At 43.6% G+C, this 25412-nt stretch overlaps 5 protein-coding genes across 5 annotated transcripts; 3 read left to right on the forward strand and 2 right to left on the reverse strand.

The window, feature by feature from the left end:
- The first annotated feature begins 1288 nt into the window (after window positions 1-1288).
- Window positions 1289-1672, forward strand: LOC133136421 (late histone H2A.2.2-like). Its single transcript, XM_061253898.1, has one exon. The coding sequence runs from the start codon at window positions 1289-1291 to the stop codon at window positions 1670-1672; it is 384 nt and encodes a 127-aa protein (XP_061109882.1).
- Window positions 1673-2352: 680 nt separating this feature from the next.
- Window positions 2353-2779, forward strand: LOC133136418 (histone H3). The gene has a single exon (XM_061253894.1). The coding sequence runs from the start codon at window positions 2369-2371 to the stop codon at window positions 2777-2779; it is 411 nt and encodes a 136-aa protein (XP_061109878.1). The 5' UTR covers window positions 2353-2368.
- Window positions 2780-4165: 1386 nt separating this feature from the next.
- LOC133136427 (histone H4) lies at window positions 4166-4732 on the forward strand. Its single transcript, XM_061253903.1, has one exon. The coding sequence runs from the start codon at window positions 4202-4204 to the stop codon at window positions 4511-4513; it is 312 nt and encodes a 103-aa protein (XP_061109887.1). The 5' UTR covers window positions 4166-4201; the 3' UTR covers window positions 4514-4732.
- Window positions 4733-6697: 1965 nt separating this feature from the next.
- ndufv1 (NADH:ubiquinone oxidoreductase core subunit V1) lies at window positions 6698-15597 on the reverse strand. The gene is made up of 11 exons (XM_061253872.1): window positions 15503-15597; window positions 12462-12574; window positions 11974-12056; window positions 11431-11601; window positions 10784-10967; window positions 9570-9759; window positions 8759-8971; window positions 7835-8001; window positions 7578-7659; window positions 7344-7489; window positions 6698-6910 (listed from the first exon to the last, which is right to left on the reverse strand). Exons 2-11 carry the CDS (start codon window positions 12567-12569, stop codon window positions 6833-6835), a joined length of 1422 nt encoding a protein of 473 aa, XP_061109856.1. The 5' UTR covers window positions 12570-12574; window positions 15503-15597; the 3' UTR covers window positions 6698-6832.
- A 2509-nt stretch (window positions 15598-18106) lies between these two features.
- Window positions 18107-23439, reverse strand: LOC133137676 (potassium/sodium hyperpolarization-activated cyclic nucleotide-gated channel 1-like). The gene is made up of 9 exons (XM_061256014.1): window positions 22967-23439; window positions 20965-21394; window positions 20596-20757; window positions 20080-20298; window positions 19605-19751; window positions 19166-19406; window positions 18853-19017; window positions 18491-18688; window positions 18107-18222 (listed from the first exon to the last, which is right to left on the reverse strand). Exons 1-9 carry the CDS (start codon window positions 23437-23439, stop codon window positions 18107-18109), a joined length of 2151 nt encoding a protein of 716 aa, XP_061111998.1.
- Window positions 23440-25412: the final 1973 nt, after the last annotated feature.

The following is a 25412-nucleotide window of genomic DNA, read 5'->3' on the forward strand; positions in this document are numbered from 1 at the left end:
ATTTCTGCAGTGACCTGCCAATAGCTGGGTCAGAATGTTGCATGAACAGCCTGCCTTGTGTCAATGGTGCAGGCTGCTGCTGGTGTAAGTGTGTGGGGAATGTTTACTTAGCGCACATTAGGTCCTTAAAACTAATTCAGCATCATTTGAATGCCACATCATTCCTAAGCATTGTTGCTGGCCATGTGCATCCTTTTATGACTACAGTCTACCATTTTTCAGATGGATACTTCCAGCAGGAGAATGTGTCATGTCATAAAGCACACATCATCTCACGCTGGTTCCACAAGGAGGGCAGTGAGTTCAGTTTACTCTAATCTGGTCTGTGCAGTCTCTAAATCACAACCCAATAGAGCACCTTTGAAATGAGGTGGAATAGGAGGCTAGCAGGGACTATGTGATGTTGTGGAGTCAGCATGGCAAAAATCCTTATGGAATGAAGAATTCTGCAAGGCAAAAAAAAAAAAAAAAGGGGGGGGTGTATGTGTGTGTGTGAAATGTACCTAATAAGGTGGCCAGTGAGTGCATATTATTCGTAGTAGTAATAATAGCAATGCTATTTTCTTTGTTGTGTCAAATATTTATCAATATTTGTTAAATATTGATTAATGTGCTATCAATTGATATACAAGTAGAAGAAAAATTAGACATTTGAAATATTGATTTATATGATAAAATTAACTTTTGGAACATTAACATTAAAATAAAACATTTATCACCTTTATTTAAAGTTCAAATGTGATAGTATGACTGTGATATCACTTGGCATGTAAAAATGTAAAACTATTATATTTCAAATCTCCATTGAATGAATAAATATGTTGCTATGTAATGAAAGCCCAAATACAATTAATAAGACAATACAATGAAGTATATATATATATATATATATATATATATATATACACTTATCCTATGACAAAATATATAATTGTAATAGTCCGGTTATTAAAGGGGCACTGAGAAGCCTGTTCATCTAATCGCTAAATTAAAAAGGCGGGCAAGTGAAAGGAGGCTGTAGACCCAGCATATTTGAAATTTCGGCGGTATTCGAAGTTGAGGGAAAAATATACATCCATGAGGCCGCACCGCTTGTAGTTTTCGTCTATGCCAACGATATTGTGTGCGCGCGCACGCGCGCGCGTCAGTGTCAGCGTTCTTTGTTTTGATTGGACAAAAGCTGACAAGTATTGTAGCCAATCAGCATACGGTACGCCCTATAATAAAACCAGTCGAGGCAGGGACGTTTCATTTCTCTGATTTCGAGCGAACAGTAGAACTAAAGAAAATGAGTGGAAGAGGCAAAGGCGCGAAGACAAAGGCCAAGGCGAAGTCTCGTTCGTCTCGAGCTGGACTGCAGTTCCCAGTTGGTCGTGTTCATAGGCTGCTCCGTAAAGGACACTACGCTCAGCGCGTAGGTGCTGGAGCGCCAGTGTACATGGCCGCTGTGCTGGAGTATCTGACAGCTGAAATTCTGGAGCTGGCTGGGAACGCTGCCCGGGACAACAAGAAGACTCGCATCATCCCCCGTCACCTGCAGCTTGCTGTGCGCAACGACGAGGAGCTGAACAAGCTTCTGGGCGGTGTCACCATCGCTCAGGGCGGTGTGTTGCCCAACATTCAGGCTGTGCTTTTGCCCAAAAAGACTGAGAGGGCAGCCAAGACCAAGTAAATCGTTTGACTCCAAATCCAAAGGCTCTTTTAAGAGCCACCCACTTGTCTGGAAAAGTGATTTTCTTCTATTTAAAAGTTTTATCATAAGCAAAACCATGACCCCATTCAGAACACTAATGCAAGATCATAAGTTGCCCAGTGAAAATTTACATAGAAATATGTTAATTGTACATTTTACCCCATCAGTTGGTACAACATGTAAGCTGGGTAGATTAATTAAGTGCTGGAGTTAAATGAGCATACCACGAGGCGGGGTACGAGTAATATGATTCGTAGAAACCAGCTAACCTAATTACGTTCATTAATGCTATTTACTATATATTGGGAGGTAAGGAGAGTAAATAAGTATCGGTTCAGTCTCGAGTGCTGTTCGTGTCATGTTTAGTTGAAAACATTTTTTTCTCAAAAATACAGGTAAATGAACAATGCATATGATAACGTGTTTTTTTGTTAGACTCGAGGTATTTTGGTCTCGAATAAAACGCGGTACAAGACAAAGGTGGGTAGTAATTTTATTTTATTTTTGGCGCCAGACAGTTGGAGAAACTATCCAATGACCGCGGGCAAATTCAAAAGTCGGCCAATGAGAGCTCCTTAAAGCCTTAACCAATCATTTTGGAGACTAGTGCACTTTATTACGCCACATTAGGCGCACTTAATATATTTGTTGTTCTGTAGGACAGATTCTGTGATAATGGCAAGAACTAAGCAGACCGCTCGTAAATCCACCGGTGGCAAGGCCCCACGAAAGCAGCTGGCCACCAAGGCTGCACGTAAAAGCGCCCCGGCTACAGGCGGCGTGAAGAAGCCTCACCGCTACAGGCCTGGCACCGTAGCCCTGAGGGAGATCCGTCGCTATCAGAAGTCGACTGAGCTGCTGATTCGCAAGCTGCCCTTCCAGCGCCTGGTCAGAGAAATCGCCCAGGATTTCAAGACCGACCTTCGCTTCCAGAGCTCAGCCGTGATGGCTCTGCAGGAGGCCAGCGAGGCATATCTGGTTGGTCTGTTCGAGGATACCAACCTGTGCGCCATCCACGCCAAGAGAGTGACCATCATGCCCAAAGACATCCAGCTGGCCCGCCGTATCCGTGGCGAGCGTGCATAAGGTCTTTCGATCCGATCATGTGAAGTATAATAATCCAAAGGTTCTTTTCAGAGCCACCTCAATTGCTTAAAAAGCAAGCGTGTTCCCTTTTGTGATAACATTCTTAGGTTTACATTTTACAATAATAATAATGCAAGCTCATCTAAAATCTCAATTTCATATCGTTCATGAACTGGGGAGTGGTGGTGGATGTACCCAACCCAAAAAAGGCACACCATTCATTGCTACTGCTGGAACAATACCAGATCAGTACAGTGAGTGTACCAATGCATTTTTGCAGCATGGTCAAGATGACCACACACTCGTACATTGCTATATACCACTGGTGGAAAATCCAGATGCTGTAAGAGACAAGGGGGATCTGCTTGATGAGCCTATGTTGTGTGCTCTAAACAATCAGTAACAGTTGAACATGTTTCACTTCAAATAAATTATAGATTATACAAAACTATAGTATAGGGCCTAAGGAACTGAGAAAAAGTATTGCAAGGGAAAATATTGTTTTTAGAGAATATTATAGAAAATGTAGATTTCACATCTGCAGAGACGGGAAATGAAAATATGAATTGTACAAATATAGTACAGACCAATGTCTGTGAAATGCCCCACCCTGTTAGTTTTGTTTTCAGAGTGATTTCATTATTGTAAAAAATATTCCCCATTCAGGTCATAAAATGATAGAATGCTTTAGTGCTAGGGTCCCCTGGTTTGCAGATAGGGTCGCCTAAAAATGTAAATGGACAAACAAATCTGTTTGATTACTTGCGTCATTAAAGAAATGAAATAGTCATTTAAAAATGTTTTTGTGTTTACATAGGTTCCCCTTTTCTAATATTTAATTTTGTCTACAGAGCTGAATAATAGAGGAAATCAGGAAGAGGGCAATACTTTTTCACAGCACTGTGAGTGTGTGTATATGCCACAGACCTTCTGTTATGCCTTTTCTTTATCATTCATATATTTCCAACTCATGTTGCTCAATTTGTTATTTATTTCGGTTGTTATTTATTTCTTCAATTCTCGTTTCTTAACTTGACGCAGAATTTACATTTTGTGGCATTTACTTCTGTGGGAGGGAAACCCGTGGCTTAGAACAATAGTTTAATAGAAACTACTAACTCGCTATACCGACTACTCTACATCGCATTGCCTTAATGTGATGTAATTAATAACTAACCTCTGCTTTGCTGTCGTTGTTGTTACAGTATTACAGTACAATTTGGTCATGAAAGTAAACTGCATTTGAATAGATAGAATCCCCTGGCTGTAGTAGGCGGGCCTGAGTTGAAACCGCCTTTTCTTTTCAATCTGGTTTCAATCAGGTCGTCTTTGGGCGAATATATTAGGGCAGCCTAGACTCAGCGTTCATCAGAAATTTGAGTTTCTTGGGAACTGTAATCTACTGAACTGAACTGAGCAGTAATGTCTGGAAGAGGAAAAGGCGGAAAGGGTCTGGGGAAAGGAGGCGCTAAGCGTCATCGCAAGGTTTTGCGTGATAACATCCAGGGAATCACCAAGCCTGCAATCCGTCGTCTCGCTCGCCGTGGTGGTGTGAAGCGTATCTCTGGCCTCATCTATGAGGAGACCAGGGGAGTGCTGAAGGTGTTCCTGGAGAACGTCATCCGTGATGCCGTCACATACACTGAGCACGCCAAGAGAAAGACCGTCACCGCTATGGACGTCGTCTATGCTCTGAAGCGTCAGGGCCGTACTCTGTATGGCTTCGGTGGATAAATCTGAACGTCTGGTGACTACCCCCAAAGGCTCTTTTAAGAGCCACCACTTTTGCAATAAGAAGCTGAAACGTCCATGTAACAGCTTAGCTGTTGTATCTAAACTACACAGCCAGACCCAACGATAAAAAAAACTTCGACTTATCTTTTCACACGTTTAAATTACTTGTTTAAGGCGATTTGATAAAGGTACTGATTAATTAAACAGTTTTGTCTTTAAGGCTCATGACAGGTTTTTAAACTGGTCACAGGTATCCACACGTATGCTATAAAAGGTTAAGTGGAGTCTCCACTATGCAGCGGTAAGCTATGTGAAGTATAATGCATGTATTCAAAGAATTAAATCGTGCAAAATGATTGTCAGGTTTTTATTTCAGCAGTGACCCTAAAAACAGTGCTGAAAAGGACTTGCAATATAAAAGGCATTCCATCGAGAATGGTGCAATTGTAAATTAATTCAGTTTTATCCGTATTGCTTATTAAAGCATTCGTAGTCCATCTGAAATCGTTATGTGAAATTTGTCGAGAGCAAGTTCCGTCTCGGGCCTGGGGCAAAAATTGAGCCAGTAGAATTTGAACGCGTTTCGGCGCGACAGCTCTGTCCAATGAAAACCGCCATTACATCGGGATAAAAAATTGTATACTCAAAATGGCGCAGACGGTGACAATATGGAGCACGAGCAGCCCCGCATTAGCTGCAAAAGAACTAGGTATAACTGAGAGGTTAGATTTAAAATACAACTATTGTAACTCACAGGGAACCAAGCATTTCATTAATTTTAAAAAATGTATTTAGCTGGCACATTCATATATATAACGAAATTAAACCAATTCACCCACACCGAAGCGGGGGTTTCTGAAGCCAAAGCCAGGGGAATTCTTTCATTTCTGTTACAAACAGTGCCCGAGCACGTAGCTAGTATTAACGCCGGAAAAACGAGCAAATGTATACTATTGTTTTAAGCCTCTATTAAAACCCGCCTCATTTACAAGAACTATATTTTAAAAAAGGTAATTTCTCATTTACCAGATAAACTATTCATTCATTCATTTTATTTAATTTAATAGACCCTTTAATGTCAGTCGACCATTAAAAATCCTACTGTTGAAGTGTAGCACTAATATCAATTAAACAATATAAAAATATATGTTTAAAGATCTTTAAGTATAAATAAAAGAAAAACATTGAAGTCGCGTTTCTCATTAAAATAAATAAATAAAAAATAATATAAAAGACCGATTTGGTCCGTGGTGTTCAAAAGAAAACATTTCTGCTAACCTCAGGAAGAAGTTTTGAACAACTTCCTGTTTTAGGAGGCGCCGTTTTTGAAATGACAAACGAGTCTATGAACGCTCATACTTTCTGGATAATCTGACCAAAATATTGATTATTTCACTCATTTATCATATATTTGGAGTCAGGTTTCAGATGTAATATATTAACTAAGAATTACGTTAAAATTATAAAGTTACATATTTTTATTATTTTTATTTAGTAGTTCTATATCTATAGCGAGCCAATTAAAATGGCCATGTGCTATATTTGTCAAGTGTTGCAAGTGTTCACTTATTTTGTAACAATGAAAAAAAAGAATATTCAGAACCGCAAAAAAACTAATGTTTAGCAGGATGAGATTCTTCACAAGGGGTTGCTATTAGCACAGAAGTAGCTGAAATGGTAGAACATTTTCTCAGCTGGTTCTAGTCTCTATTCTCATAAAAGGTAAGTTGCTGAATCAAGTTCACACTGACACCAACATCTTTTGTCTGGGCCATGGGTATTTGAAAGTGCTCGTCAACAGGGGGCAACATAGTCCTCTCCCCTATGAAGACAACTTAAAGTATGCCCAGCATAAGGGTTTATATTTAACAGTATTTCAAACCACAGTTCTTGTCATTACAGCTAACTAGTGACCCCTTAAAAATAAGTAACACCCTTGTAAGTAAGAGCCTTTTAAAATGTCATACAAAATGTCATAATGAAGCATCTTTCTTCAGGAAATGTTGCTCAATACTGTATGCCTCTACAAAAAACAAACCTCCTCCTTCGGTGCAAGTTTTCAAACTTCTCTTTTTCCATACGCTACTAAATTGAATCCCCCTGAACGGCAACCACTTTAGGCTAAATCCTTCACAGCTTGTCCTGTATTTATGCTTCTGAAGTCAGTGACTCAATACACGGCAGTTTAGGGTTCTTAGAACTTTACTGGAGGTTTCATACAGAGAGGACACGTAATGATTCATAACGATAAGCAACACGTTTCTGTTAAATAATAATAGGAGGGAGGGGCTGAAACGGGTGGAGTAATGGTGCTGTAGCTCAAGCCCTGGCCTGCTGGAGCTCCTGGAACTCGAAGATGCGACCCTCCATCAGGGGGCGGAAGTGTCGGATTAATCCCTGGTAGAGGTGGAGAACAGGCAAGCAGGAAGGAACGGTTCAACATGCATATCAAAACAACAGAAACATCCATTTAGAGACCTTAGAAGGATACGGTTCTGACATTTTTGAGAAAAATGAGTTACTGTCAAATACTTGATTCATAGGGCACTAAATACGTTTCACACAAAAATACCCATTCACTTTAGTATCTTTGAAACAAAATATCTCAAAACTACTCAGAACGCAGATAGAATCTTATAATTCCAAGGTCACGATTTCTGGTCATTCCCAGTGTCATTCACTTACACAAGTGTAACTTTAAACTAAGCACACTTCCCATTTCTCTGATCTGTCCAACTTGCATTTTCACCGTCTCATCTTGGTCTCATCCTGTAACCCCCTAGTTATTTCTCAATGGTTACCCCCCTCCCCCCCCCATCCTCAGCTATACCTGCACTGGCCAGGCTGCTCCGTCCCCCAGCGCACAGATGGTGTGTCCCTCGATCTGCTTGCTGATCTCCCAGATCATGTCGATTTCGGAAACCTTCGCGTTCCCGCGCACAAATCGCCACATCATCTGGTTCATCCAGTCCACTCCTGCAAGAGCAATGGCAGGTGTGCCGTTCAGAGCCGATATTCAGCACTGCTGCTGTGGAATGTCACTGTGCTGGGTGCAGTTCCTTACCTTCCCTGCAGGGGGTGCACTGGCCACAGCTCTCATGTTTGTAGAACTCAATCAGGCGAGCAATGGCCCTGATGAGGTCGGTCTGTAATTACAACCGTCTGTTAATTCTGCTCAGCTAAGCAGCCATGCCACTGAACACTACAGGAGTGCAATAACAGTGGCACCACACTGCTTGACAGCATCTCCTTATTACACAATACGCCCTTCAAACATTGTCTTGCAATAATTTTGTTCTGGAGAACAAAACATTTACTCACAGATTTGTCCATGACGATGAGTGCGGCCGTGCCCAGGCCGGTCTGGGCCTGGATGAGGCCGTCAAAGTCCATGAGCACGGTCTCGCACACCGACTTTGGGATGAGGGGCGTGGAGGAACCCCCGGGGATCACCGCAAGCAGGTTATCCCAGCCGCCCCGCACTCCTCCTGCAGACAGGGGGCAGGCTTTCCGTGTGAGCCAAGCACTCAGCTTCTGCTGGACCTCCTCAACCTCATACCCTTTCAACCAAGTAAAATGACTGCTATACTATTGTTTTAAGCCCCTATTAAAACCCTCAACCCTATTAAAATTCACAATTTTCTGAATCAAAAACGAAAACCTGCACACAGATCGGCCCTCCAGGACCGGAGTTGTGCACCCCTGTCTTAAAGTCTTAAACACTCCTTATGTTTTTACAATGTCTTTGCTTGTGTAAGAACCTATTTCATAACATTAGTCTTGTTTCCAGAGTATACATTACATGAAAATACAGACGACATAGCAAGTCGATGGTGAGGAAGACAAAACATATCGACACATTCTACCGTAACCTGTAAACAACAGACATCAACAATAGACAGGCAAAAGTGCAGTGGAAAGCAGTCAACGTTTTTTTTTTTTTGGGCACAAATGGAACCCCATACTTATGTACACGTAATCAGGTGTGACAAGTGGACTACACACAAATGTGAAACCAGAAGTGGAAAGTCCAGGGTTCAGAAAGTAAAAAAATCCTGCCAGGTGTTTTTCCACACGTGAGCTGATTTCACCAATATGCTTCTGCCTCCTGACTGAAGAATTGAGCCAATTAGAAAATCCAGGTCACTATAAGAGAATGCTGGGAGGCACGTTTACTTTCTGAACCTGGAGTTTCCACCCTGGTTTAAAACGGGCAGGAGAAAGACGCAGGGAGAGCGTGGCGACCTGCGTGCCTCTCGATGAGCTCTTTGAGGGGAATGGACATCTCCTCTTCCACGGTGCAGGGAGTGTTCACGTGGCCGGAGATGTTGAAGAGCTTCGTCCCGGAGTTCCTCTCCCTCCCGAAAGTCGCAAACCACGGACCCCCGCGGCGACAGATGGTGGGCGCCACCGCGACCGTCTCCACGTTAGCCACCGTGGTCGGGCAGCCGAACACCCCTGAGAACAACGGGGGAGAACAAGGTTTGTCACAGAAATCGCTGTGTGCGGAAGGATCCAGATTCAAGACGGATTTAAACATGTACACTGTAACCCGCAGGCTTTTGTACTATAGCGGCAGTCCCACCTCTAGACATAAAAACATGAAGAGGAGCTGGAATTTAATTCTGATATGGTGTAAAAAGTTACTAGTGACTTTGCTTTTGACAAAAAATAATAAAGGACAACATTGTATGGGTCACAATTTATGAATTTTCATTAATAATCCTTTTTTTAACTTTTGTACTTGTATCAAGTACAAAAGTGGAAGGGCAGCCTGTAGCTTAGTGGCTACGGTGCTTGCTTGGGACCTGGAAGGTTGGTGGTTCAAGTGTAGCCACAGTAAGATCGGTGCAGCGGTTGGGCCCTTGAGCAAGGCCCTTAACCCCACATTGCTCCAGGGGGGGATTGTCCCCTGCCTAGCCTAATCACCTGTACGTCACTTTGGATAAAAGCGGCAGCTAAATAACTGGAATGCAATGTAATGTAACGTAACGTAACGTAACGTGCGTTTCCCAGACAGACCGCCCGTCCCTGCTCGTCAGCGCCTCCAACTCACCGACATCGGCAGGGAACGGTGGCTTGAGGCGTGGCTTGCCCTGTTTGCCCTCGATGGACTCGATGAGCGCAGTCTCCTCGCCGCAGATGTAGGCGCCCGCCCCGCGCATCACGAACACGTCGAAGTCGTAGCCCGAGCCGCAGGCGTCCCTGCCGATCAGCCCTGCGGCGTACGCCTCGTTGATGGCCACCTGTGGGGGGGGGAGAGAGAGGGGGAGCGCCAGGGTGAGGGAGGCTAACGGTACGCTCACCCACAATGACAGGCCAGGCTCATTCAGAGAAGGTAATGACAGCACACCTCTTGGATTTCCTTACATGGAGATAACATTTAAACACAGAAAGTGCACCCTAGACACGTAGTTATTTCCATCCAGACCTGGGGGCAAAAATGTAATTGTTTTGGAGTCAAACTTTTCTGTTCTCGATTGATCTTGTCTGGTGCAATTGAGCCAGCCAAGAGGACCAGAGGCAGAGTATCTAATACACCAGCCAAGCCAAGTGTAGAAAAGTACATCTCATCTATCATCTTACTTCATTACCAAAATTCTTGATGAAACAAAACATATTTACTTTTATGATGAATGGAAGTGATATGTTATTGGTGCACAACATACATTTATGTGGATCAATTTCTGCAAAATCATTTTACCCACACTCACAATTCTGTGTAAGACTTGGAGCTAAAGTTAACCCTTTTTCTACCCAACACATAAAAATGTATTGCCTTGCATGACCCTGGAATTATAAGGTTCTACCTCCATTATGAGTGGTTTTGAGATATTGAGCTTCAAAGATACCAAAGGGAGTGGGCTCCAAGCAGATATACAAAAAGTAAATGTTTGTATTTTCTCATACTTTTAAATAGTATTTTGGTGTAAAGATTCACACATATTTAGTGTTTGTATCAAAAATATGTTGTTTATAGGGCACTAAATATGTGTGAATCTTTACACCAAAATACTATTTAAAAGTATGAGAAAATACAAAGATTTACTTTTTGTTTATCTGCTTGGAGCCCACTCCCTTTGGTATCTTTGATGCCTGTGTGTGTGTGTGTGTGTGTGTATGCCTGTGTGTGTGTGTGTGTGTGTGTGTATGCCTGTGTATGCCTGTGTGTGTGTGTGTGTGTGTGTGTGTGTATGTGTGTGTGTGTGTGAGAGATATACAGGTTATAGTAGCCCCCCAGGCATACGCTGGTCTGCCCGGCCTGGTTACCTGCAGGTTTGACGACTCGTTGTAGAACTCTCCCCGGATGTAGATGTAGGCAGCGCGGGCTCCCATGGCTCGACCGGCCACCAAGCACCCCTCCACCAGCTTGTGCGGATCGCTGCGCATGATCTCCCGGTCCTTACAGGTGCCCGGCTCCCCCTCGTCAGCGTTCACCACCAGGTACTTTGGCCTGGAGGGAGCGAGAGTGGGGCTCATTCGGAGCACTGTCAAAATGCCACACAGCTACACCGGTGCCATCTGTGCCATGCAATTAACTGTGTCCTGTGCCCGTTTGGCTGGGACAATACTGAATTCCACGAAATGTACAGACCCAATATGTTTACGGAACTGGTTGAATCACTGAACACGGAATACATTCTGACAGCGTTAAAGACAAGCTGAAATCAAAATGAACTTTTTCCTCAATATAGTCAATTCTTCATAACCATACAAATACATCTTAAAGTATATATTCCAAAAAATCAATGTCTGTCAATTTTCTGTTCCTCTCTAATCAGTTGACTCCCTGCCAAACAAATTCAAAAATTTCCTCTCTGTTGCATTCCATTTCAGCTTAACTTTTATCATAATTTTGGTGGTGCATTGTGGGTGCTGTGTTGGGTTGTGTCATGGTGCATTGTGGGTACACTGACCGGCCATCGCTCGGCTTGTTCATGAAGCTCCACTTCATGCCAGTGGGGAAGCCGGCTCCGCCCCTTCCTCTCAGGCCCGAGACCTTCACCTCATTCAGGATCCAGTCCACCCCCTTCAGCAAGATCTCCTTCGTCTTGTACCAATCCCCCCGACTCAGAGCGCCCTTTAACCTGGGGACAGAAAAATACCCTCCATAATACACACTAGCACAGACTATGGGACACAGACTCAAGGCTCATCCATGTTGGACAATATATACAGTGTATACACAAAACATGACCCTATATTTATGTAATTATGACACTGTATCATACATGTTATGGATTATTATTTTCTCTTTTTTGCACACAATCAAGGGTACAATGTCAGTGCCCACCTGGGAATTGAACCTGTAACTGTCCAGCTCTATAACACCACACTGTCAGCCCCCACACTGTGCGTGATAGCCCCAGTGACAGTCTCCTCTCAGGGTAGTATGAGGGCAGAAAGGGCCAGAGAATGCGCAAGGATGATGCAGGCTTTGTGTGTGCAGGCAGTCTTACCTCCAATCATGGCGGCCATATAAGTTGGTGAAAATCCTGTCCTGATCTGCCAGCGGTCCAAACTTAGTCTTCTTTGGGGTATCCTGGAAAATGCAATAAATTCCAGCACTTGTCAAACAATGCCACAATGTCACTCCCACGTCAACAATCGCAGACTATGCTGTGTAAGGATGCTTGCAGCTGCTAGCTGCATTTTTATTCCAAAGGCTGGGCTATGCTTCAAATGAAATACAAATACTTAAAGGTCTAATCTATGTCTTTCTATGCTCAGAAAATAAGATGAAGAATGTACATTCTTAATTACCCAGGTGTAAAATCCGACTATGACCAGCTTGAAATCGCCAGCTACCCAGCTGTCAAAAAATAGCTTGAGCTGGTCAAACCCTGTTGCGTATGGAGCTGGTCTGAGCTGGTCAAACAGCTACCAGCCATTTCAAAACCTACTGTGAGGCCTCTACATGGTCCCGTCTTGCTGAGCAGAGACGTACCTGCTGCGCCGCAGTGCTGTTAAACCGACTCAACGCCGTCACTCCGCACTGGCTGACAGCAGCCGGGGAGCGTGCGGCATTCGCCAACACCCGCGACAGCGACAGCATTGTTCCTGCAGGAAAAAAACCGGTCAACATTAACGCCTTTTTTAAAGTCACATTTCTTCACAGTTAAGGACGCATCTTGGAAAATTGCCATCCGTGACAGAGCGCATACAATTTCTGTTCTTTTGGCTCTGTACTCCAGCACATTGGATTTGAAATTGAACAGAATGAATTTGATGTCAAAGTGCAGAATGGCACCTTTAATCTGAGGGTATTTACATCCATATTGGGTGATCCCTATAGGAACTACATTTTAGTTGACCAAAAGTACAAAAGTAATTGGACAGTTGGCTGCAGCTGTTTATGATTAGTCAAGTGTATTCAATCGCTTCCTTCGTAAATGTAAAAGAAAGCTTTAAGTGTCTAGTGTTGATTCGAGGCTTTGGAGTTGTGCTAATGAAAATACGATATTTCTGTAAATACCCTCAAATTATAGGTGACAGTCTGCACTCAACCTCCTTATTCATACTTTCATTTTAAATCCAATGCGCTGGAGTACAGAGCCAAAAGAACAGGAATTGAGCCAAAAGAGTACAGAGCCAAAAGAACAGGAATTGTACCACAGTCCAAATATTTACAGTGCATCCGGAAAGTATTCACAGCGCTTCACTTTTTCCACATTTTGTTATGTTACAAATTTGATTCAAAATTGATTCAATTCATTTTTTTCCTCCAAATTCTACACACAATACCCCATAATGACAACGTGAAGAAGGTTTTTTGAGATTTATTAAAAATAATAGATCAACCTTGAGATGTTTCTACAGCTTCATTGGAGTCCACCTGTGGTAAATTCAGTTGATTGGACATGATTTGGAAAGGCACACACCTGTCTGTATAAGGTCCCACAGTTGACAGTGCATGTCGGAGCACAAACCAAGCATGAAGTCAAAGGAATTGTCTGTAGACTTCCGAGACAGGATTGTCTCGAGGCACAAATCTGGGGAAGGGTACAGAAAAATTTCTGCTGCTTTGAAGGTCCCAATGAGCACAGTGGCCTCCATCATCCGTAAATGGAAGAAGGGCCTTAGTCAGGGAGGTGACCAAGAACCCGATGGTCACTCTGTCAGAGCTCCAGCGTTCCGCTGTGAAGAGAGGAGAACCTTCCAGAAGGACAACCATCTCTGCAGCAATCCACCAATCAGGCCTGTATGGTAGAGTGGCCAGACGGAAGCCACTCCTTAGTAAAAGGCACATGGCAGCCCACCTGGAGTTTGCCAAAGGGCCCCGGAAGGACTCTCAGACCATGAAAAACTAAATTCTCTGGTCTGATGAGACAAAGATTGAACTCTTTGGCGTGAATGCCAGGGATCATGTTTGGAGGAAACCAGGCACCGCTCATCACCTGGCCAATACCATCCCTACAGTGAAGCATGGTGGTGGCAGCATCATCCTTGGGGATGTTTTTCAGCGGCAGGAACTGGGAGACTAGTCAGGATTGAGGGAAAGATGAATGCAGCAATGTATAGAGACATCCTGGATGAAAACCTGCTCCAGAATGCTCTTGACCTCAGACTGGGGCGATGGTTCATCTTTCAGCAGGACAACGACCCTAAGCACACAGCCAAGATATCAAAGGAGTGGCTTCAGGACAACTCTGTGAATGGCCCAGCCAGAGCCCAGACTTGAATCTGATTGAACATCTCTGGAGAGATATGAAAATGGCTGTGCACCAACGCTCTCCATCAAACCTGATGGAGCTTGAGAGGTGCTGCAAAGAGGAATGGGCGAAACTGCCCAAAGATAGGTGTGCCAAGCTTGTGGCATCATATTCAAAAAGACTTGAGGCTGTAATTGCTGCCAAAGGTGCATCAACAAAGTATTGAGCAAAGGCTGTGAATACTTATGTACATGTGATTTCTTAGTTTTTTATTTTTTAATAAATTTGCAAAAATTTCAAAAAAACGTCTTTCATGTTGTCATTATGGGGTGTTGTGTGTAGAATTTAGAGGAAAAAAATGAATATATTCCATTTTGGAATAAGGCTGTAACATAACAAAATGTGGGAAAAGTGAAGCGCTGTGAATACTTTTTAATGCACTGTAACTTCAATCACTGGTCCCGACGGGTGGCAGAGGGCTCACCTTAATATCAGCTACTAAAGCAGACGCAATAATCAAGTGAGTTAACTAATCGATCAATTGTCATTGTAAAAACAAAAACCAGTAGACCCTGTGTTGATATTGACAATAATTTTTATTGTCTCACTCAAAACCATGATGTTAAAATGAGCTAGTCTCCAAGTTTACAATCAAAGTTTGGTCACCAGCAAAGATCGGAGCAAAGTAACGCATCCAGGTGATTTACATTTCCAAATAGTAAGTTACACACTCAGACACTATGCGGACCATCTTGCTAAGTTACAGCGCTCATGACAGCAGTCATAACAATCGAGTGTTTGATAACTCACTGGTATTAAATAATCCAAGCCAAGGTGACTCATTTCGTGAAAGGAAACAACAAGATGTAAGCAAGACACCGGTAGGCTGTAGCACCCAAGTACGAGTAGTTTACAAAAACTAGTAAGCTAACTAGCCATACTTGACAGCCACAGCATATATTGACAGCCACAGTTATGTGGTATGTAACTTCCCAACAACAATATTAATGAATGCATAAATTATGGGAAGTACAGCAGTGCACGGCTCAACGAATTCGCTACTCTGGAGAACCAGTACATTGCGGGATAATTTAGTTAGCTAAACGTAACAGCAAGTAATGTAGCTAGCCTACAACATTAGCTAGCTACCTTCTATGACCTCAACGTCAACTTCTCGCTCACGGATTTTCTATTATAGCATGAGTGGTAATATGTTTTTCAGATTCGATCGTATGAAACCCCACTTTACGCAACCATAAACCCAAGTCCCAAAACCTGTCTAATTAGCGTGTAAAATCCATGCGCTATTTCACTGATCACACAGCTAGCTACTCACCTTGCTGCTCTACTTCAACTTGTAAGTCAACACTTACGAAATACGCCGAAGCGGAAATAGATGGAGGAGAAAAAGGAAATGGAGGCCTGAGCTCTGACGTAACGGTACTACACGGGAAAGAAAAGGCAGAGAGCGCCTTCTAAGCTCTTTGGGAAAGGCCTGTGGAAAGGATTGGGCTAGAAAACTGCATTTTATACCGTTATACAGTACTGTGGTGGAAGCATATCTCCATCAAGCATGATGCAATTTATTTTATCTATAGTAGGATACCACAGAGATCTGTTCAAATAAAACCATGTACAGGAAAGAAGATGTTAATGAAGCCTTAATGCAACACCTTATATCATGAATAGCATACGATAAATGTCAGATATGTGTGCTAAATGTTAGTGCTTTAGTTTTGAAATTTGAAAATGTGTTCAATACCAAACTTTAATGTAGCGAGTCCCTGTCGGGAATGTTCACAAATTTTCCAGTATATTGTTTAAATAACAACAACAACTTGGTGTCGTAAAAGTGAGTTTGTTGTCTTTTTTTTTTTTTTTCGTGCAGGAGAAATAATTTTTGGGTCCGTTAGAGAAGAGGTCTCTGAAGCTAAAAATAACCGAAAATAAACGATACTTATTTGATTGTACTGAATGTGTTCTTCAATGTAATCCAAAAATACATGACTGACTAGTTATTTCGAATTTATTTAGCATTTTAAGGCTGACACAATAAACATGTTAAGCTGCGCTTGAAGCAGAAATGCTTGAAGCTCCCATGCTCTTCCTGTTTCATCCAAGGAAAATACATTCATTAAATATCAGACAAAATAAATAGTCAAAATATTGTGGAACTACATTTTTTCAATGATAGTTACCTTAAATCAACATGTTTTCCCAAGTAACCGACTGTTATGTGAATATGTTTAATACACAGCTCACGTTACATTTTTTGTCAATTAACACTATCATTTCAGTATGTATCGGGAAGCACGCCGGTACATACATACATGTAATCATTGTTATATGCATGGACTTGTGGAGTTGCTTTTCTTCAATAAAAATGAATGTTCAAGAAAACAAACAACATTGGTGCTAATGGAAGATTCCAGCAGTTTTACTAACGCAGTGCTAGTACAAAGACACACATATAATGCATAAAGATAATGTTTTTTTTCCATGAACTACACATAGATTAGTGAAAGGTGGAAAACAGGAAACAGGGACTCTCATATGTAATAGAACTTTATGGGCCTGTTTCACAGACACAGATTAAGCCTAGTGATTAAATTCAATTTTGAATGGAGAGTCTCCATACACAAGTCAACTTTGTCCAGGTCTAGGCTTAATTTGTGTCCGTGAAACTGGATATACTGAGAGAGAGAGAGAGAGAGAGAGAGAGAGAGAGAGAGAGAGAGAGAGAGAGAGAGAGAGAGAGAGAGAGAGAGAGAGAGAGAGAGAGAGAGAGAGAGAGAGAGAGAGAGAGAGAGAGAGAGAGAGAGAGCTTATAAAATAAATAGATCCATAGAAATTCTTGTACATCAGGATTAGGATAATGTTCTTTGAAGCATTTTATTTTGTGCTGTAAATTGAAAAAGCTTAACACATATCATTTCTGATATAAATCAGTACAAAGTACAATTTCTGTATTGTGTCACAAATGTATAACTTAAAATAGTGTAGAGTAAAATAGTCAATCAGCTCTTACAGAGTTTATACGGTCCGTTATGGTCAGTCAGAGTATAAACTCTCTTAAAGTTGAATAGTTTGATAGATTGTTCCAGCTTGATATTGCAATTAAAAATAATGAAATAATAATACATACAAAATAAAAACATTAATAAGGGATCTAAATAAACCTTGGATAGAGACAATATAATTGTCCAGACAATAAATTTGGAATGACATTTCACAATTTAACTGTTTTGACTGTCATTGTACAGTATTTCATCACTAGAACATAAAGTTGTTATAGTGTTTTCAACCTAGTTTAATACTATTGAGTTCATGCGTTTTATATATACAAAATATATTCTATGTGAGTGAAAAACCATATATATAAGGGAGAAGATCATTATTGCCCTTATTGCACATTTACATTGCCATAGATTGAGTATATTCCAGTACTCCAGAAAAAAGCTTTGAGGTTTCGCTTAAAGCCTCAGGACTCAGACTTCAGATGAACCTGAGCTGGGTGGAGTTTGTTCAGTGGATGGGGGAGAGGAGGAAAGAGGAGAAGGTTTGGAGTATTGGGTTTGTGGAAAAGCAGGGGCCAAAGTCTTCGAGGTGGGGGGTGGGGAGGAGAATAGAGTCGGTTGAGAGGAAGGGTCAGGTTTTTTGGAGGGGGACTGGGATGTAGAAGGATTGAGAGGAGGTGGGGCCTGCGTCTGTGTGCAGAGTGCGCCCAGAGACTGCCACTGTGGAACTGAGGCTTCACCAGAGGTGCTCGGTACATTCTCGCTGCTCTCCTGTGCTGATAGCCATGAAGGGCCCAGTAAGGCCCTAGGGGTTAGGCTCTCCCCAGAGGGCTTCCGGTAGGCTTGGGGATTGGGTTGTGACTCCACCCAAGCTCTGTATGACAGCAGAGGCTGCGAGGTAGACAGCTCCCGAACCTCCTGAGTCAGCCCACCCAGAACTGAAGGTCCCTGAGAATGCTTGCTTCCATGGGGCAACAATGGCTCTGCTGCCCTCTGCTGGACAGACCCTGCACTGCTGGCATCTGGGGGCAGGGGTGGCCTTTGTGGCAATAACGTCACCGTGTCATCCATACCTGCCAAAAAGCAGGACAAGGGACTAGGGGTGACTCTTTCAGGTGATGGTCCTGGGTGGGGGTCCAAGATTGGGCCAGAGGATGGAGGTGAAGACATGGACTGTTGTTGCTCCTGGTTTTGCTGTCGGTCTGGCTGGGCAGTGGGTGGAGAGGTGGAAGCTGCTGCTGTTTGCAGAAGCGTTTGGACCTCACTACCCTCCACTATGGAGTGGGTGATGGGGTTGACACCCTTACCATTGCCCATGGACCTGGGTATATTGCTGCCCTGTTTGGCGATCTTCTGCACAAGGACACTGTCCAAGGAGACCAACGCTCCTGCATCCCTTGTTCCTCCACCCTTAGTGCCTCCACCTGCATCATTATTCACCATCCTGACCCCTGCCACTGCTGCCCTCTGTGAAGGCCGCCGTAGCAAGATAGAGTTCCTCTTTCCTGAGAGAGAAAGGGAACAAAGGAAGGAGTGAAAGCTTCAGAGTGCAGTTAATTGGACCACATTGACATGCATATGTGAGAACGTAGATATACCATCCCTTTGGCCATGACACTAACCCCCCTTGTTTGTCTTTGTGTGTCTGTGCGAGGGAGGGGTGTATTACCAATACGATCCAGGCGCTCCACAGCCACGGTCTCAAAAGCCTGTCTCATTATTGGGTGCTCCTCCAGAACCTCATTGAAGCTGTCCACCGAGAGGGAGTAGAGGCGGCAGTAGGTGTCAGCGCGCACACTGGCCGTACGACGTCCTTTTGTCAGCAGGCATATCTCTGCGGAGGTGAGAAGCACAAGTTGAGGCGCAGTCAAAGTTTGTAATCCAGTCTTAACCCAGGTATTTTTAGCACATTCAAGGAAGTCTGAAGTCAGCCAAACACAACAACCACAATTCCTTTGCCTGTATCATGTGGAGTAGCTCACCCCCAAAGTAGGAACCGTCGCTGAGCTTGGTCTCCTTATTGCTGTGGGTGATGACGCTCACGCAGCCGTGTTGGATGAAAAACATCTTGTATCCCACCGTTCCCTCGCGGATGATGAGGTCCCCCGGCTGGAAGACCTCGAAGCGCAGCTTCGTCAGCACCGCAAGGACAAAGTTGGGATCAGCGTTGGCGAAGAGCGGCATGTTGTCCACTAGGCTTCGGCAGTTGAAGCTCACAATCTCCTAACAATGGGAATGAGAAAGGAGTGGTTAGTAAGGCCTTCATGTGTCATCCTTTGGGCTCAAATGTGCCATCTTTTTGTATGTATATTAAATAGAAATGCAATCAAGTCTAATCAAATGCATTACAAGGTTTTTAATTCTGATAGGCACCAAAGGAAATGTCCTGGATATGCAGAGTGAGAGACAATGTTCAAAGACCTCCTTTAGTGGTTCGCTCAGCTCCCCCAGAATGTTCTCCTCATCAAACATCTTGCCCTGGTAGCGGTGCTCGTAGTACTCGTGTATCTTCTGACGCATATCTGAAGGTAGCTTGTGGAATGACATGTACTCCTCCACCTGCTTATACTGGGTTACACAGTATCGAAAACTGTGAAAACATTGTTAAGCAGATTGCAATACAAAATGTTCACCACTTGTGAAGTTGTGTTTCAAGCAAGAGCTATATACATGTCAATGCAAAGTCTACCACAAAGGCTTGTAACTTATGGGCTTTCATGTTGATGTCAAACATACCCTGGTAAAACTTGAACACTGCTGTAACTGTACATATTGGTAAATTAATATCTCCTTATACTCATTAAATGGAAGCACAGTCCAGACCTGAGTGAGTATAATGATTTGAAACACTTCAAACTTTTAGACACAAGAACAAACCCTACAAATTCGGTGTTACCTTTTCGTGGTACTGTCGACGGGAGGAGTCGAGGGATTGGACGAGGGTGGTGGCGTGGCCAAGGAACATGGCGTAGCACGTGGCACCCACGATCATGCTGAGCATCGTAAGCCACACGTCTGTCATGGACTGTGGGGCCTGAGCACCGTACCCGATGCACAGCATGTGGCTCATGGCCTTGAACAGGGCGTAGGAGTACTGCACGCTCCATGTAATATTCTTAGGGAAGATGTGGAACACAGAGAGAACCAATACATTTTTGTTGAATCTATTAGGTCATTATTGTTAGTTTGAGGCATTGTTGAATTGAATTGAGACACAGAGTTACACACACAACAACAACAAAACAACTTGAATTAATTGGATACACTCCAGTGTTCCCCAAGCTCTCTAAGCCCAGGGCCCACTATCTGAGTTTTCTATCACCTGCCCTTATTTAAATGAATGACCGTTAACTTGTAAGATATTATCGAATGTGAATTTATCAGCCATGCAAGCCCCCGCCACCGTCCTTACCACCATATGGTTTTTGGCCACCCAGCAGTCTTCTGGGAAGTCCTGCAGCATGGGCACCAGGAACTGCAGGCAGCCGTCCCAGTGGCACAGCAGCAGCATCATGCCAATCAGGTTGACGATGCGCACCACCGCACTGGCCAGGTCATAGGTCATGTGGAAGATCTGACGCGCGGAGAGGGAGGTTATCAGTAGAGAAAGAGTTGAGAGTGAAGAATGTTTCCCTCCCGCTTTTACTTGCGTTTTGATATGTACCTGTCTCTGTTTCACCTTTCCCTTCACATTTCCTTACCCATTTTGAAATGCCCTAGACCTACGACTCAATTCGCTCAACCCTCCACCCCTCGGGATGCACCGTGGCCCCGCCCTCACCTCCTCCCATTGGTGGATGTAGCGAATGAGGCGGGAGAGACGCAGCAGCCGCAGGAGGCTGAGGATCTTGGTGAAGCGGACGATGCGCAGGGCTCGAGCTGTGCGGTACAGCTCCGAGTCCATCAGCACCTCCAGGTCCACCACCAGGAAGATGTAGTCCACCGGGATGGACGAGATGAAGTCCACCACGAACCAGCCCCTCAGGTACTGCCGGCGGATGATCAACGGGTCCAGGATGATCTCGGAATTGTCTTCCTTCAGGATACCTGTGCGGAAGTTGAACACCAGGTCCGCAAGGAAGAGGGTGTCGGACACCACGTTGAAGATGATCCAGGCGAGGGAGTTCGCATTCTCAAAAAAAGTGATGCCCACTGGCAGGATGATGAGGTTCCCCATCATCAGGCAGAGCATCAGCAAGTCCCAGTAGAATCTAATATTTAGGAGAAGGGGTTGGATTGGGTGCAATGGAGGGTAAGGAAAAGAACACAGTTTTGGATGACATTTGAATTCAATAGATAAATTAGGACTGCTGACTTGTAGCACAATAGGCATTACAGTATTTAGAAAGGAGGGAGAGGGTTCATCTGCTCATCCCACAGATTACCTATGTGCTGTCAGAGGACACCTGTTTATCCTTCCCAGATTGATACTGATGTACTTTTCAGAGAGATGCAAGGTGGCTTTCCAGTAAACCCCACTGCTCTACATTACTACTTCAGGACTAAATATAGATACGGGTTGAGTTTCTTTGGCTGGTAAGTTTTTCCAAATTGCCATCATACACACGCTCTTCCCCTTCTAAGGCAGACCCCATAGACCCCATTTTGTAATTAACCCTCTCTTATGTTAATGACACTCTGTGTCCACTGCCCTGGCTGTCACCTGAGCTCTGTGAGAATGCGCATCACCTTATTACTCAGAGGGAAACAGGAGTGATGGAGAAACACAGATAGAGGATGAGAAATATGGATCTTCTTGCTTGCCATGGGAGCCTGGCAAACGTGTTCTACAACTGATAATCATGCCAAGTCAAGTAAGGATTAGCGATCATCAGCTGATTATTTATTCGTTATATTTGATATGGCAATTTTTTTTTTATTACAACTGACTGATATTCAGTTAAAAATATCTAAGGCTAATACTTCCAGGATGAAAGGCAAAAGCAACTTTTCCACTGCAATTGCATAACCTATGCCTGTAGTTTAAAAATAGTGTTCTGTAAAACAAAAAACAAAAAAAGTGTATTAAAGAGTATTTTTACATTTTGGTTTCACCGTGTAGAAATTGCAGCACTTTTTGTACATAGTCCCCCCCCATGTCAGGGCACCATAATATTTGGGACAAATGGGGGTTCACATGTATTTCTGATTAGTGTAAGGTGTGTTCATGTGCTTCCTTTGTGCAGGAATAAGAGAGCTCCCAGTATATAGTCTTCATTCTAGGATTTTGATTGCCTTTGGAGTCTGCTATTGGCATTTCAAATAAAGACAGAGACAAAGACAGGTCAGGGATTATGCAATCCAAATAATCTTGCCCTATATTTCCATCTCAATCCCTTCATCCCTTTATATTCTGTTTTGCACATAATCTCTCTCTCGCTCACTCTCTCTCTCTCTCACTCTCTCTCTCTCTCTCTCTCTCTCTCTCTCTCTCTCTCTCTATCTCTCTCGCTCACACACACACCACACACATTCTTTTCAGGTCTCTCCTATGCCTTTACCCCCATTCCCCCCAACTGTGTTTGGACAAATATGTACAATGCTATTGGTTACTAGGTGCAGAATGAAGTACTATCCCAACATCTTTTGTTTTCTATTCTATTGTTATACAAAGTCGTTTCCTTCTGCCTACCTTTTTAAAAAACACCTACCCCTGGTCCTGATCCCAGAGGACTTTCTCAGATCTCTCTGTCCATCTCACCTGTTTCTGATCTATGCCAGGCCTGCCTCTGTGACCAGGTATAACTACCCTCTTCCTCTCCTGGCCCTCTGCCCCAGGGTACCTGAAATCACTGTACGGGTGGATGATCCACACTCCCATGGATTTCACCCTTTGTTGCTCCATGGCCACGCCCTTGTGGCTGCCGAACATGCGGAGGGAGAACTTGTTGACGCCGGGCTGCAGCATGTTGCTAAAGTGGGCCTGGATGAATGTTTGCTCATAAGCGCTGCTGTAGTCCTCTGCGCTCGGGGCTGTGTCCGGGGTGCCGTCCACATTGCTATCACAGGCCCCGGCGGTCTTCAGCTCACCGGTCCCACAGCCCCCGGGGGTGGGGGCTCCTGGTCCGATGAGGGGGAAGCCATCCAGGTGGGTACTCCCAACAGATTTCCGCATTCTGTTAGTGTCCCCGCCGTTCCCTTTGAGGGAGACCCGGGCCAGACTGAACCCTCGGAAGGGAAGGGCACGCTTGCCGTGCTGTTCGGTGCCTCCGTTTTTGGAACCTGCTGACCCTCCACATTGTCCAATACCATCCATCTCAGATGAATATTAGTCAGATTTGAGTGAGGAGTGAGAAGGTTACACTACCTCAACACTAAGGCAAAAAGCAGATCTATCAATTTATCTGTATTTGTTGCAGTCCCTCACATTACATCAGATGTAAAATTATTGAGTTGAGTTGTTTGGATTATTTCCTAGTCTTCTTTTTTCCCCTTCACAACACTTTTCATAAGTGTTCACTCTATTTCACTCTTGTTGCATGTTCTTCCAACACCAGCGACAGCAACACCATTGTATCCTATTTACTTCTTTCAGGGTGATTCCTCAAGCATTTGTTCCCCACTTTTTTCTTTGCACTCCACTCTTGGAGGGACCCTGTTATCTGAGCTCTGGTTTTCAGCATCTTGGTTTTAAATTCCCGTTGAGCTATGCACGAGCCGTCATAGTCCACTCTGGCCAAGGATGGACTGTTGTTCTAACGTTCCTGGTCAGTGAGGCACTTGTCATTTGACCTGTAGACTGATGTTTGCAACCTCTGCGCGAGGAATGACAGGCATATGCACAAAATGTACGTTTGAAACAAATGTGCAGAGAAAGTCAAATCATTGAAAATATTGCCTGTCACACGCGCGAAATCCACAAACACAAGGGGCCGATGACACGAGCGAAAGCCGATATTGAGCGCAACGGGTCCCCATCCAATATAAGGCACGAATATCTGGCATCCAAGCAGATAGTCGATCTTTAACAAAGTTTGAAGCTTCTCTTCCTATTTTAGTTTTTCTGTCCGTTGGAGTAGCCTACATGACACATTCTGGTTTACGATATGTTTCGCAGAAAAAGAAAAATAATCAATCCACAAAAATGAATTTGACGCACAATTCCATTTTAAACAGGAGAGAAAATGAAAAAAATGAGAAAAAAATCCTAAATTGCAGTCGTTAAAGTCTTAATCATGCAGCAAGTCTAAAAGTCTGTATTGTCCAGGTGTGCATATAGCCTACGCAATGAAATCTAGATAAAGACATGAAACTAATCGGCTTGGAGTCATCGAGAGCGTATTCCGCTTATCTCCCTCCCACAAACAGCTATACGCACACGGTACATCCGCAAGGCACAGGTGTATATGCTGGTGTCACACCAAACGCATGCGAGGGAGGTGCGCTAGAGCTGGGAAGAGGGACGTGATGAAGGTTGCAGGAGATGGGAGGTGATAGGGGCGTCTAGATGCTAGAAAACAAAAGACAGAGAGGGAGACGGGAATGGGGGTGGTGACTGATCTTAGCAATGTTTTCTTAGGCTGCTCTAGTGAACGCCAATGCACGTTCATTTTAAAGTCTAACACATTCTAAAGACACTGAGAACGGTTAATTAACTTTGTAATAGCTGTCAAAAATAACTTATTTGATTAATGACACTATATTATTCTATATTATTATAATTCACACTTATTTCCTAGACAGTTATGGAACAATATGAGGCTAGCACACATATTATAGTTCTAGTACAATCCCAAAATATTGGACTTGTATCTTATTAAGGTCTTAACAGTTGACCAAGAAAGGAGAACAATAGTGCTTGATTATTCAACTTCTAATTAGGATGGAAATATTCACTCCTCTGCAAACAAACTGCACAACTGCGGGTCACATGGGTGTTGCAGGGATGCCCCTCTGCTGATAATTAAGGGTGTGTCAGTCAGCACCTGGGTCTAGAGTTTTAGTGTGTCAATCAGCCTCTTCTGTAAAGGGATTTATATCGAGTTACAGGATGGGAGCACAAGTCTCTTGACATGAGTCAGAAGACAAGGGCAAATTGACTATGGGTCCAAGCGGGCCACTGTGTTAGAGGAGTTATTAATCAGTAGCATTTGTCAGTACGAACCAGTTTGTGTGAACAGTGCTGCAGGGATTGTGAAAGCAAAGGGGTGAGTCATTGTGGCTGGTCAGTTCACTGGACAGCTGGACAGCCACTGTACTGTTCAAGTGTCCACATGTGTAGGATTTGGT

Source organism: Conger conger, chromosome 9 (assembly GCF_963514075.1).
Source record: "Conger conger chromosome 9, fConCon1.1, whole genome shotgun sequence".
Taxonomy (NCBI): domain Eukaryota; kingdom Metazoa; phylum Chordata; class Actinopteri; order Anguilliformes; family Congridae; genus Conger; species Conger conger.